Source organism: Salvelinus sp. IW2-2015, linkage group LG11 (genome assembly GCF_002910315.2).
Source record: "Salvelinus sp. IW2-2015 linkage group LG11, ASM291031v2, whole genome shotgun sequence".
Taxonomy (NCBI): Eukaryota; Metazoa; Chordata; class Actinopteri; order Salmoniformes; family Salmonidae; genus Salvelinus; species Salvelinus sp. IW2-2015.
This window is the reverse complement of record NC_036851.1, coordinates 8,315,723-8,329,285: the sequence shown is the minus strand read 5'-3', so window position 1 is coordinate 8,329,285 and position 13,563 is coordinate 8,315,723. Positions and strand designations below refer to the sequence as shown.

At 41.1% G+C, this 13,563-nt stretch overlaps 1 protein-coding gene across 1 annotated transcript; it reads right to left on the bottom strand.

The window, feature by feature from the left end:
• Positions 1 to 177: 177 nt before the first annotated feature.
• Positions 178 to 13,236, bottom strand: tspan2a (tetraspanin 2a). The gene is made up of 8 exons (XM_023995978.3): positions 13,067 to 13,236; positions 7,403 to 7,505; positions 3,689 to 3,786; positions 2,665 to 2,739; positions 2,442 to 2,537; positions 2,250 to 2,312; positions 1,061 to 1,144; positions 178 to 918 (listed from the first exon to the last, which is right to left on the bottom strand). The coding sequence occupies exons 1-8, from the start codon at positions 13,133 to 13,135 to the stop codon at positions 853 to 855; spliced, it is 654 nt and encodes a 217-aa protein (XP_023851746.1). The 5' UTR covers positions 13,136 to 13,236; the 3' UTR covers positions 178 to 852.
• Positions 13,237 to 13,563: the final 327 nt, after the last annotated feature.

Genomic DNA, 13,563 nt, shown 5'->3' with positions numbered 1-13,563 from the left:
TTGCTACATCCATTCTTGGACTTATAAATATCTACCCATTGATTCTTGAAGAATATAACGTATTAGCGCCTCATGGGCTTAGTTTAACTGTTGTACCCCACCAGAACCCCCAGATATGCTTGTTTTACTCCAATGTTTGTAAAGATAGTAAATGTAAACAAACATATGGCCTTAAGATATGGTTAAAACTAATTTTTATATCATGGATGGTCAGTCCTTGCATCCATTGCTCTGTCTATTCATTTGAGAGTGGTTACAGCCCCATCCCTCAGCTTTTTACCAAAACGGGTTGGTAACACACTTTGTTTCAACTGCTGATTGCCCTTTTAAGTTGAGGTTACCAAAGACATTGAATCAATAACGTTAAAAAAGCACACAAAAAAAGGAGTTTGTATTTACACCAATGCTCCTCCGCCATCACATTCTTTCATCAAAAAAAGGGAGACGTTACACGTACATGGAATGGTAGCAGTGTTAGAAGAGGGTGCGAAAAATGGGGAATGTCTCAGTGTACTGCCAAATCCTGAGCCATGTGCATGGAGAGAAGCGCGAGAGGGACCAGATATTTAGTTAACAGAGATGCCAGAGGAAAGAGAGATGGCCTGGTCCCACTGGCTCCACACAGTGCAGGCCTCTGTCTAGGGGATGGGGAAATCCTGGTGATATTTTGGGTGTGATATCACACCCACACCACCAAATTGACCCCATGGACTTGTATGTTTGTGTTTAAAAAAAAAAGAAAGGCTCCTCTGTCATCCAGCCCAGATGTGATGTCACCTCCTCCATCAGGCATGGCGATTACAAAGGGCTGGTGGGTCTGCAGGGTGGGAGGGGTAGAGATACTGGGTCTTTCTATATCACCTCCCTGTTGTTCCGAATTGCACAGCAGAGGACCATACTGAAGATCATACCAATGACCTGAGGCAAGAGCAAAAAAACATCTATATTAGTAGGCTATAAGCTTGTAATACAGTTTTTTTGCAGTATGATGTGTAACATTTTGTAAATAATCATATGTAACATAATGTAATTTGTGCCCGAGTGTCAGTAAGATCCTTACCATTACTCCTGCTACACCAATCCCCACATATCCGATAATGTAGAGCTTTTCATTGAAAAAGCCCATTATTGCATTCAGACAGTCCTGGAAACATAAAGATATAGGATAATGTCACTTACAATACCTTTATTCACTATTTCTTACAAAATAATAAGAGCACATTAAGGGTATATTAACCCTATGCTCTAAGCACAGTTAACGGCACCACTGTACTATAACTAGCTTATAAAACTAGATTTTTTTATTTTGTAATGTGACCAAAACAGCTGTAGGTCTACAGTAATGGCGCTCAGTAGGGGACAAGCAGTAGGCCTATGGTAAAACAATTTTCGTTTTCAACATAGAGGATTCATCTTTGCATCTGCCATTATAGCGTGACAGCGTGGGAAGGGTGCCTTTTCTGTCCCCAGGAAATGCGGTGTCTTTACTGTCCTAAGGAAATGTCACTTCTTATTTAGTGTAAAATGTGGATTCCAAAAGGCTTTAAATATACGGTCAGGTGTCCTTTACTTTAAATACACAAAAATATGGATCTTGAAAGGGAATTTAATAACTTTTGTATACTTTTATTCAATGGATGTAGGCGTTTTTGCCATGTCCCCGGTTGTTATTCATCAACTTCCACGGGAAATATAAGCCATAAAGCCTCTCTGATTCAGAGGTTCGGTTAAATGCGGAAGACACATTTCAGTTGAAGGCAGTCAGTTGTACAATTGACTAGGTATTTCCATTATGCTAGCTCAATCTTGCTCACTGACAGAGCTTTGGCTAATTTAGGCTCCAAATGTATGTTGTAAATAAAACAGGTTGGAAAAAGCACCAAAATAAAAATGAAGTGCCTGAGCTTGACCAATATGTTTTTCTGAAAGTCAAACATGTCCCTTTTCTGATAGAATAATTTWAAAAAGTCCCCTAAAGTTATAAGGTCCAAAAGCCACTGCATAGTATGAATGACCCGGCAGCGCCATTGAGGCAACCTCCATTTTGATGTAGTCAGTTTTCTTCACGATTGGCTGATCCTTCCTGATGACCCGGTTGGACACGACTCCAACAGGGTCACCAGGAGGGATTAGCCAATGAAGTTGGAAATCCCACCCAGTTGACTAAATTAAAATGGTGGCAGCCCTCAATGTCGCTGCCCATACTAATATGGCCTTTTGGCCACTAGAGGCCTCTATCAGAGTTGTACCTTTGTGTCTTCATCAGCATCAGGACACAAAGGCGAAGGTATGGAGACACCACAGCAATTCAACTACGGCAAAAAAAAAACATAGGATATCAAAAATAAATATTGTATATCAACACATAGAAATGGACAACATTGACTGTGTGACATGATCATGTACATATGAGAGCAAAAATAAAATGTAGTTTAACTCACAACATTGTGGTACATTTCAGCTACAGCAGTGCGGTTGGAATTTTCTGAATTCTCTGAAATAGATTCACTGTAGAATTGTTGAACGTCTTCGATGATCTAAAACATAGATTAAGGATGAATCAGTAAATCAAATAAGTAAGAGATCGAGATTGCAGTACAAACAAGCGGTTGTCTTTAATTCACGTTTAATTAAATATCGGAACATTGATTAAAGTGGATATACCTTGTCTTTGCTCATGAATCCAAACACACCTGCAGCAACCTCTGCACCAAAGATTACAAGAAGGCAGGCAAAGAACTGCAAAACAGAGAGGGCAGTGGTATATTAATTCACAGAGTATCCTGTATATTTGGCCAGGAGATTTCCCTGGTCAGGACATATGGTCAGCTAAAACTCAGGGCCTACAGTATGCTAATACAGTCGCTAGTGAAAGTCTACACACCCCTAGCATAATCTTCACATGTTGTTGCCTTAAAATTAAATATAAAAAAAWATATATATWTTTTTTTTTAACTGATCTCCACAACCGACTCCAAATGTTCAAAGTGAATTCAAAATGAAAGTCTTGTGGTGGCAGCATCATGTTATTGGCAGGAACTGGGGAGTGTCAGGGTCAATAGAAATATCAAAGGATCAAAGCCCAGGTAAAAGGTACAACAACAAAAAACCTAACTCTGGATAAAGTTGTATTTTTCAGCAGAACAATTACACAAAATGTGAAGGCCAGACACACCAGAATGGCTTTCCAATAGGTGTTGATTGTTCTTGAGTGGTCTGGTCTCAGTTCTGACTCAAATTTGCTTAAAAATCAGAGACAAGGTGTGAATATTGCTGTCCTTCAACGATTCCCAACCAAATGTACTGATCTTGAGCAATTTTGACAAAAACAATGGATACTGTTGCTCTAAGAGTTGTGCAACGTTGGTAGAATCTTATTCAAAATAATTCACAGCTGTGATGGCTGCCAAAGGTGCTTCCACCAAGTATTACCTCTGGGGTGTGAAGACATATCAAGACATTTCCATTTTTTAAATGTTCTATAGCTGTCATTCACTTTTAAAAAAATAAGTGAGTTGGTTGTGTAGATCGGTAGGATAAAAAAAATTAAAAAACACTTAACAGTGAACTTCAAAATGCAACAGGTGGAACAGGTTATGATCTAACATGTGCAGTACATGAATGACCTTAGGCTAAAGACACAACCTGATGCTAGGCACCTGAGGTAAATCTCCCACCAATTACCCACCGACGCAAGAAGACACTGTGACTCCTTCACAGCTCCACAGCAACCAAAGAATCCCACCAGCATCATGACCCCGCCTGCACCAATCAGGATGTACACGGCTGAGGAGAGAGAGAGAGAGGAGAGAGAGAGAGAGGAGAGAGAGAAAGAGAGAGAGAAAGAGAGAGAGAAAGAGAAAGAGAGAGAGCAGTGAATCAACAGAGGGTGGCAGCATTAGGCAAGAGTGTAAGACATGGAATCTACCATGCAGCACCACAATCTAACTACTAAGTAAAGTGTTGGAGTATCCAGTATGTAATACTATCTTCATGCTGACTTTATGAACTGTAAGTTCAAATGAGTCACAGAGGGAAAAGTGGTGAAAAGTCTCATCATTAAAACAAAGTACTTTCCCACTTCAAAGTGCTCATTGCACATTATTCAAAGTTACTCTCGGTTGATTTGAATATATTTTGCACACCCTGGATAGCAATGTGTTGCTAAGGTAATCCAATGTTCCACTTTGCTGAATTTGCAGCAGTATATGTCTCTGTAATCTCTCTCATCAACACAACGCTTATACACTGCTCAAAAAAATAATGACCTCCTGCTGGAGGTCATTTTGCAGGGCTCTGGCAGTGCACCTCCTTGCACAAAGGCGGAGGTAGCGGTCCTGCTGCTGGGTTGTTGCCCTCCTACGGCCTCCTCCACGTCTCCTGATGTACTGGCCTGTCTCCTGGTAGCGCCTCCATGCTCTGGACACTACGCTGACAGACACAGCAAACCTTTTTGCCACAGCTCGCATTGATGTGCCATCCTGGATGAACTGCACTACCTGAGCCACTTGTGTGGGTTGTAGACTCCGTCTCATGCTACCACTRGAGTGAGAGCACCGCCAGCATTCAAAAGTGACCAAAACATCAGCCAGGAAGCATAGGAACTGAGAAGTGGTCTGTGGTCACCACCTGCAGAATCACTCCTTTTTTGGGGGTGTCTTGCTAATTGCCTATAATTTCCACCTTTTGTCTATTCCATTTGCACAACAGCATGTGAAATTTATTGTCAATCAGTGTTGCTTCCTAAGTGGACAGTTTGATTTCATAGAAGTGTGATTGACTTGGAGTTACATTGTGTTGTTTAAGTGTTCCCTTTATTTTTTGGAGCAGTGTATATTTACAGAGGCCTGTGGATGTCCTCATTAGCTGCTCCACCCCTGCCTGAGCAACAATAACCCTCTCAATACAAGGAGCAGGAAGAGAGACCATCATCGCAGGGCAGGCCTAACAAAGACTCTGCTGGGGTAGCATCTGCTCTGAGACTAGTGTCACGGTCACCACAGCACTGCGGCTCGGATGGTGTCATCTCATCTCCCCTGTGATGCTCCCCCATGCCCCCTCAGCCCAGCCCTCACTACCAGCCCTTCCCTGAGACAGTGAAACAGTGCGACACTTAGACGATGATACGGTAGAGTAATGGTACACCTGGGAAGTCCCCATGCTCAGTGTGTGGCTTAATCGACGACACAGGCAGGAACTGCTACGGCTGCCTAATTAGACCACATGGGGGCCCATGGTGCGCTGAGGTTGTTTTCGTTGTTTAAGAACAATAGACAGGAGGTGAAGCGCAGCGGTCCGCTGTGGCTGCACTCTGGCTGGGGGAGGAAACTGGAAAGAAGAGGGCTGGCTAAGCTCATAGCTGATCTCCTGCTTAGCGATGGAAAACATCATGAGACGAGACAGGCGCCTTGCTTTACACAAGCAAAGCCGGCGATGTTGATAAGACAGCCCTCCAATCCAAACACATGTACAGCTCCTTTTCAGTGTCTGCGATATCTAAGCATTTGCATTTCTGTGCTGCCCCAACATTGGTGGAGGTTATCAATGGGCAATGCAAATCTTTGAGTGTTTAGTGTGCAAATTGACTAGCACTGTAAGTACACTGCTCCCCATTGGCTTGCCTCAGCTTACACAGACACAGAGGCACAGAGGTGACAGAATGGAAAGTGAATCATCTATAGGGAATGCTGCCTCCTTGATATCTGTCCCTCTATGATATCCCTGTCTAATTAGTCTCGTCTTCAGTACAACCGCAAAAAGGTAACCTTTCCCTCACATATTGTTCTTATGCTGCCCAATATAATATTTATCTTGTATCCAAGGCTCCCTTGGACTATGACCAAAACATGATCAATCTTAGTGCTATGTTTTTTGCCCAGACATTTGTAACGTCTCCACATTAAATGTGAACTCAAATGGATCCGAATACGAGGTTATGTTGGCTACAACAAATACAGAAAGCCTTATTGGATACGATTTTGAGTTTGGTTTATGATTCCTGTTGCTGCTGTTCTATTGCTACCATTTCATTACTAATCAAAGCTGTCATCTGATGCTTTGTGTGCTTTGCTTTTTACTGTGAGCTGGTCGAAACACTTACTATCTGCATACTGCTCGCTTTTCTGCAGAAAAGTCTAGGCGTCAAGTTATATGTAACACGATTCCCGAGCCTTGTTTTATATAGCACATCTGTTCAGGACAGGTGATTGTTATGCATTGCCTAGACATTACCACACTCAGAAATCCCTATGTTGGGGGTAGCTCTCTTTGTACCACATGGTTTGGATGCCCAGGCAAGAGCTGGTATGGCATTTGCATTGAAAGCCAAAATGAACTTACAGTGTTATCATAGCCAGCTACATTGCATACATCGTCCCATCAGTGATGACACACCAACCCAAAAGGCTTGGGAATGTACCCAGCTCTTCTTTTACTGCATTTAACTAGGATTTAATAGAAAAGCTGGCATCAGATGTCGGTATCACAGTGTGCAATGAATTATGCAATTTTTGATGATATCATGACTCTCTGGCTGATGGGAGTGGCGGTCGCTAGGAGACAGTCGCCTCAGAGGCCACCCAATGAGCTACAGCAACCTGAGGGCAGCAGCCAACTGGGTGAAGGCATGGGGAAGAGTTGGTAAAGTGAGTCACCATTTTAGGTTACGCTCTAAATGGAAGTAACAAGAATAGGCTGCATTCTACTCATGTCCATGTAGGAGACCAATTGAGAGAGAGGATATTATACGGAACACCGATACTTAATACTGAACGTTGAGAGGCCACTTGAAACACAAGACAGTGTCTTTGAATACATACAGTATACAATGGCTAATATAGATTGTGACATGACATGGGGCAACGTGTGAATAAAATGTTATTTCAAGTGTAGTTTGCATTTAACCGGACGCTCAGGAAAATGCCCCTCCATGCACTTTCTCTTCAACAAGCTTTCGTGGGGAATATGTGTCTGTTGTTGCAGAAATCAACCTATTATTATGTCCTACAAGGGTATGACCGCAGGCGATTTAGTGTAACTTTAATTTTAGAATAATCCATTAAAAAAAATGCAAGGTTCCTGTCATAGCGTATATGTTCCTATGGGACAGAAACAAGAACAGGTTAGATTGATGGGAAATGCTCCAACAAACACAAAGATACCCACCCATTAAATACTGTACTTCAAACGTATTCCTACCTAAGTAAACGTTGTAGGTAGCTGGGCCATGTTCAGTACTAGGATATGTGGAAAACCTTTTTGAAACAGAGGAAATGTAACACTTTGCTATGGCTACGTTGTGCAAATACTGACCATGGTAACTAAGTACAGTACAATCATTCCAATAGAACCAGTGGGGAAGGTGTTCCGACGGTCTAGGGTCCTGGTCTGACTGTGGACTCACCTATGAAGAAGGTCTCGGGGGCTCCCTCTCCATTCAGGAGCTGGTCTGTCTTTGGGTCAAACATCAGCCATAACCCCACTGCCAACACCAACGAGCCACACAGCTGGGGAGCAGAAAAGATCAAGCATGCACATACCATGAAATAAATACATCCTCAACATTCAGGGAATATTCACTGAATAACAACGCAACACAGTAATCAATGAACACATCTTGCACACTATTGCTTAATGTACACAAATGTGTATTTTGTCATCATAAACCTTGACCTTTTTTTAAAGCATCATGTTGCATACTATAGATGTGAGATACTGTACAGACCGACTAGTGTCTATGAACGTTGTTTAGTCTTGACCTGACCTTGAGAACAGATCAGGACACTGCACAGCATTGGTCCCCATGAGAGCTTAAATAGAATAACCCATTGATTGAAACCCAGTAACACAAGGTGGTGTCACCCATGACTCCATGTGACTTCGTCACATGTACCATCTGGCCTTTTGTAGAGGCCTGGGCAGATGCTCTTTGGCAGATACTGTTCAGTAAAATGTTTTACTCTGAAAACAACAATGACTGTCAAAAAGGCTGTTTCAATGAACATTCAGTATCAAATAATTGACTTCACAACTAACTAGTCCTTGTGTCCTAGTGTCGATGTCGGCGCCAATGCTGAAACCTAATTAGCATAATAAAAACATCCCCATCAAAACCCGTCAGTTTAAGCTAGAGAAAACAGTTTTTTTGCATGGGCTGCGTCTCAATCCACCGCTTCCGCCAATGGCGGCCTTCCGCATCTGCAGTGGAAGGTGGCTAAGCTACAGTGGTGTTTGTCAGGCCATGAGACATCCCGAAAATCTGTCTGTAGCAATCCGAACGAACTAGTATGACCGCTATATGGAAAGACGAGACTCTCACGAGGGTGTTCTCTGTTATGCTCTACGACCCCCACAAGCGGCACGGGACCGCCGATCTGCCAACTTCTGTCTAGTATCCAAACAGTTTGTGCTACACACTAATATGACACCTCTTTGTTTTGCTCTAGGACACCCACAAGCCTCACAAGACTCGTCTGAAGATAGCTCGGTACCAGCTAAAATAATGTATGGAAGTAGCAATCATTGAAAATAGTTTAGTGCCAAAAAAATGAGTTAAATATGGGTAAAAATATATGAATAATTTCCTGATCTCTCAGAAATAGGACAGGTACTTTAAAACAAACTTCCTTTTGATTATCTGGTTTTCCATGTACAGTTGAAGTCGGAAGTTTACACACACTTAAGTTGGAGTCATTAAAACTCGTTTTTCAACCACTCCACAAATTTCTTGTTAACTATAGTTTTGGCAAGTCGGTTAGGACATCTACTTTGTGCATGACGCAAGTCATTTTTCCAACAATTGTTTACAGACAGATTATTTCACTTATAATTCACTGTATTACAATTCCAGTGGTGACAGAAGTTCACATACACTAAGTTGACTGTGCCTTTAAAGAGCTTGGAAAATTAAAGAAATTGATGTCATGGCGTTAGAAGTTTCTGATAGGCTAGGTGACATCATTTGAGTGAATTGGAGGTGTACCTGTGGATGCATTTCAAGGCCTACCTTCAAACTCAGTGCCTCTTTGCTTGACATCATGGGAAAATCTAAAGAAATCAGCCAAGAACTCAATTTTTCTTTTTAGACCTCCACAAGTCTGATTCGTCATTGGGAGCAATTTCCAAACGCCTGAAGGTTCCACGTTCATCTGTACAAACAATAGTACGCAAGTATAAACACCATGGGAACACGCAGCCCCTAACCCTGTCTCTTATACACATCTAGATGTGTATAAGAGACAGCCTCTGGTCTGATGAAACAAAAATAGAACTGTTTGGCCATAATGACCATCGTTATGTTTGGAGGAAAAAGGGGGCGGCTTGCAAGCCGAAGAACAACATCCCAACCGTGAAGCACGGGGGTGGCAGCATCATGTTGTGGGGGTGCTTTGCTCCAGGAGGAACTGGTGCACTTCACAAAATAGATGGCATCATGAGGAAGAAAAATTGTGTGGATATATTGAAGCAACATCTCAAGACATCAGTCAGGAAGTTAAAGCTTGGTCGCAAATGGGTCTTCCAAATGGACAATGACCCCAAGCATACTTCCAAAGTTGTGGCAAAATGGCTTTACAAAGTAAAGGTATTGGAGTGGCCATCACAAAGCCCTGACCTCAATCATATAGAAAATTTGTGGGCAGGACTGAAAAAGCGTGTGCGAGCAAGGAGGCCTACAAACCTGACTCAGTTACAACAGCTCTGTCAGAAGGAGAGGGCCAAAATTCGCCCAACTTATTGTGGGAAGCTTGAGGAAGGCTACCCGAAACGTTTGACCCAAGTTAAACAATTTAAAGGCAATGCTACCAAATACTAATTGAGTGTATGTAAACTTCTGACCCACTGGGAATGTGATGAAAGAAATACTTCTCTCTACTATTATTCTGACATTTCACATTCTTAAAATAAAGTGGTGATCCTAACTGACCTAATACAGGGAATTTTTACTCGGATTAAATGTCAGGAATTGTGAAAAACTGAGTTTAAATGTATTTGGCTAAGGTGTACGTAAACGTCCGACTTCAACTGTATGAATCTGGTATTCAATGTGTTTCTATGGGCTAATAGAAGTAAGGCCAAATTCAATGTTTCATCAATAAAAAATGTATACACTTTTTTTATGATTAAAGGGGTCTTAAAATTCCAAATAAAATGAGTAAGTGATCCTTGATATAACCATCTTCAGACAATTCCATATGTTAGCTTACTACAACCCCCCACCCCCCTTAAGTATTACAAGTAGACATCTAATGGTGTTATGTTGTAATAAAAAAAATACATTATCTAGTCTGTCGTTAACTTCTGGGGACTTTGTCCTTCAGAGTACCATGTACCAGGGCAGCCAGAGTAGACACTGCCTTAAGGTCAGTGTTGCATTTGAACCCCCTAATGATAATGGCAAGGATAAGCGGAGAGTAAGCTGATCCTAGACCTGTGCCTACAGCTAAAACTCAGAGCTGGACAGCCCATGGTGTCTCAGCCACAGGCTGTGCCAGCCTCACAGGCCTACAGCCTATAGATGGGTGACGTAACACACACTGGCATTGGCTGCCCGTTGGCACTGTACCCCAAACTGACGCTGTACGCTTTCTCCTGTCCACTATGACCCGCCTTCTTTGGCTCGTCTCACAACGCCACTGCTTTTTGTCTCTTAACTGGGCACAAAGGGCTGCTGTCTGACAAAGTGACATCACTCTTCCCAGCAAAAAGAAAGTCACATCACAGTGCCAACTTGTATGAGGGAGAGGGATAGGAAATATGGTTGCAAGCAGGTTGGCTGCTAGGCATTTGTAAAGTTCAGCATATTAATGAATACTATGTGTTTTAAATCACTTACAATTTTAGAGGCCAAAACAAAGGCTTCCAAACTGGCTGTGATTACAGGGCAAAACAGATCAAATGGACGTGGTTAAATATTCAACCATTAAAAGTTTAAGACCTGCTGCTACTCTGATCTGTCCCCTATATACATGTAACTGTTAGGGAACCACTACAATATATCAGTTAAATTCATACAGCATTCTTACTAACGGGTGCAACAAGTATAGCCTCTTACAAGACACACCTCAAAATATGTTAACGAGTCAGAAACATCAATACCATGCACTCACTAGTAGTGATGTCACGTGTAATACTGGAGCTCTGAAATATGCATCGAAGTTGCTAACGCCTCGAACACACCTACAGCTTTACGCAAAATCTTACACAGCATCATCTTGATATGTGTGCAACAACAGAACGCACTGCAACTGCCTCTGCAAGGCAATGCTGCAAGGCACACATAGCATTCCATTGGAAATGAATGTACTTCTGGTGTGCCCAATTTCAAAAACACTTTTGGTGTGATCGAGGCGTAACTTCAAAGCAGTGTTCCGATGTGTGTATCACTTTATCAGAAGTAAGTCATCAGCTTCGTTTGATCACGTGCTTTTTCAAACCATGTGTTGCAAAACGCAAGATCCCACTCATATTACTGTGGTTCCAGTGCTTTCTTCGATTAAGCGGCTTTCAAACACCAACCTTTACTGGATAACGTACTTAAAAATATATAGTTAGGATTTTGTACATGTCATTTCACCTGAATGGTAGATTTGAAGGTTGAGTAGGGAACATGCAGGGACATCAGGGTATGAGGTTGAATCCTGTTTAAAGCACATGAGTTTGAAAATAATTTTATGTGAAACCGAACATTCTGCACTGTTGTTCAAATATTATTTTTATTTAGTATAGTATAAGCTTCTGTGTTAAGCATCCTAAATAATGCCATATATTCAGTTTTTGAAAAATAGTCAACATGAAGGCAAAATAGGGAAGCATGACGTAAGATGCAATCCAACTAGGCTATTAAAGCCAAAAACTTACCGCTGTGCCACAGAGTTTTTATACAAATTCAACAGTAAAATGTTTTGTAAAATGTACATTCTACAGTGTCTTAGTGTTGAAATTACAGTGTGCTGTAAAACACATTTGCAGTATTTTGCTGTGCATTCTACAGTGTTTTACTGTTGAAATTAGAGAAACGTCTTACAGTGTAAATCACAACAGTCTAGAGCAAACTATGCATACTGCTGTAATAGATGTCGTTATAGTGCAATTACATAAACCATTTCATTAATATTTAAATAACATTTTATGTGGAGGTTCATTCACACTTTGAGTTGACACTAAACATGAAGTTCAGTCAGTCCTGTGAAGAACTGTGACCTCAGAATACAGATGTAATAAACAAATAAAATCCAAATGTATTAGTCACATGCACCGAATACAACAAGGTGAAATGCTTACTTTACAAGCCTTTACCCATCAATGCTGTTCAAGAAATTGGGTTAAGTAAATATTTACCAAATAAACTTAAAGTAAAACATACAATAAAAAGTAACACAATAAAATAACAATAACGAGGCTATATAAAGGGGGCAGAGGTTAGTCGATGTGTGGCACTACCTAGTATACCGAGCCGTTGCAACGGGATTTGAAAATTTAGTCCATTAGTACAGTTGCTTGGTCAGTGGTAAGACTATAAACTGGACAAAAGTGGGCTGCATGAGAAGTGCAATACTGTTTTAACCAAGTGTTAGTGCGGTTTTCAGTAAATGTATGTAAATCATGAAGCTCATGCGCAAATTCTCAACAACAAAAGAGTGATCAAACTAAGATCCTTCAACTATATCTGGAGGGAGGTGAGTCGTGGTTAAAGGAGTTACCATGAGAACATGTCTTTGAAGAAATACTGCTGTAAACATTTCATATAACGTGTGCGTGCGAGAGAGCGCGTACACGCGCGCTTTCTATCTCAACCATCAAATAAGAGAATATGATTATATTTGGTAACAACATGTTTCCGTGAAAATGAGTTACATTGATAGAAATCCGACAACAACAGAGGAAATGTACTTTCCCTCCGGACCGGCAGAATAATATAAATGCATCAGCTACAGCGGCGTGAGAGATGGATTTGCTGCAAAAAGCATCTGCAATTTATGAGGAATCACTATAAATCACAATAAATTCTGCACACATGCAACCATGTTTATGATCGAATAAATGTATCGGTAGTAGGATCAACACTTACCCAGAATATGAAGTTGAAAACAAAAAGGAGATATTTCACGCATTTCATCACACCTTGCACTTTACTCATGATTCCAGAGATTCTGTAAATCCGTCTCTAATACGACCAATAAAAGAATGAAAAGACAGCGATACTTAGTTCTACATGCGTCTTTGACATCAACAATAGTCTACAACCGCGCTGCAATCTCAAAATGACAACATTGGAGAAGCTTTACACCCGTTGTTGGACCGCCCATTTCCGTCATTGGTTTATGAGTGGTACAAATTAATCAGATGGCAAAAATGCTGTGCCCTCGTTAAACTTCCACTTAATTTGATTGTATTTGTTTCTTGTAACAAGCCTATTTTATCCTAGGCTGAAACACTTTATCGAAGGACTGCATTTATAAGTGTATGTTTTCAACCCGTGCAATATTAACTATAAAAGGTTTATTATAAGCTATATTATTTCAACAGTAATGTTTCACTAAAGACATTATAGCATGTAGAAAAACA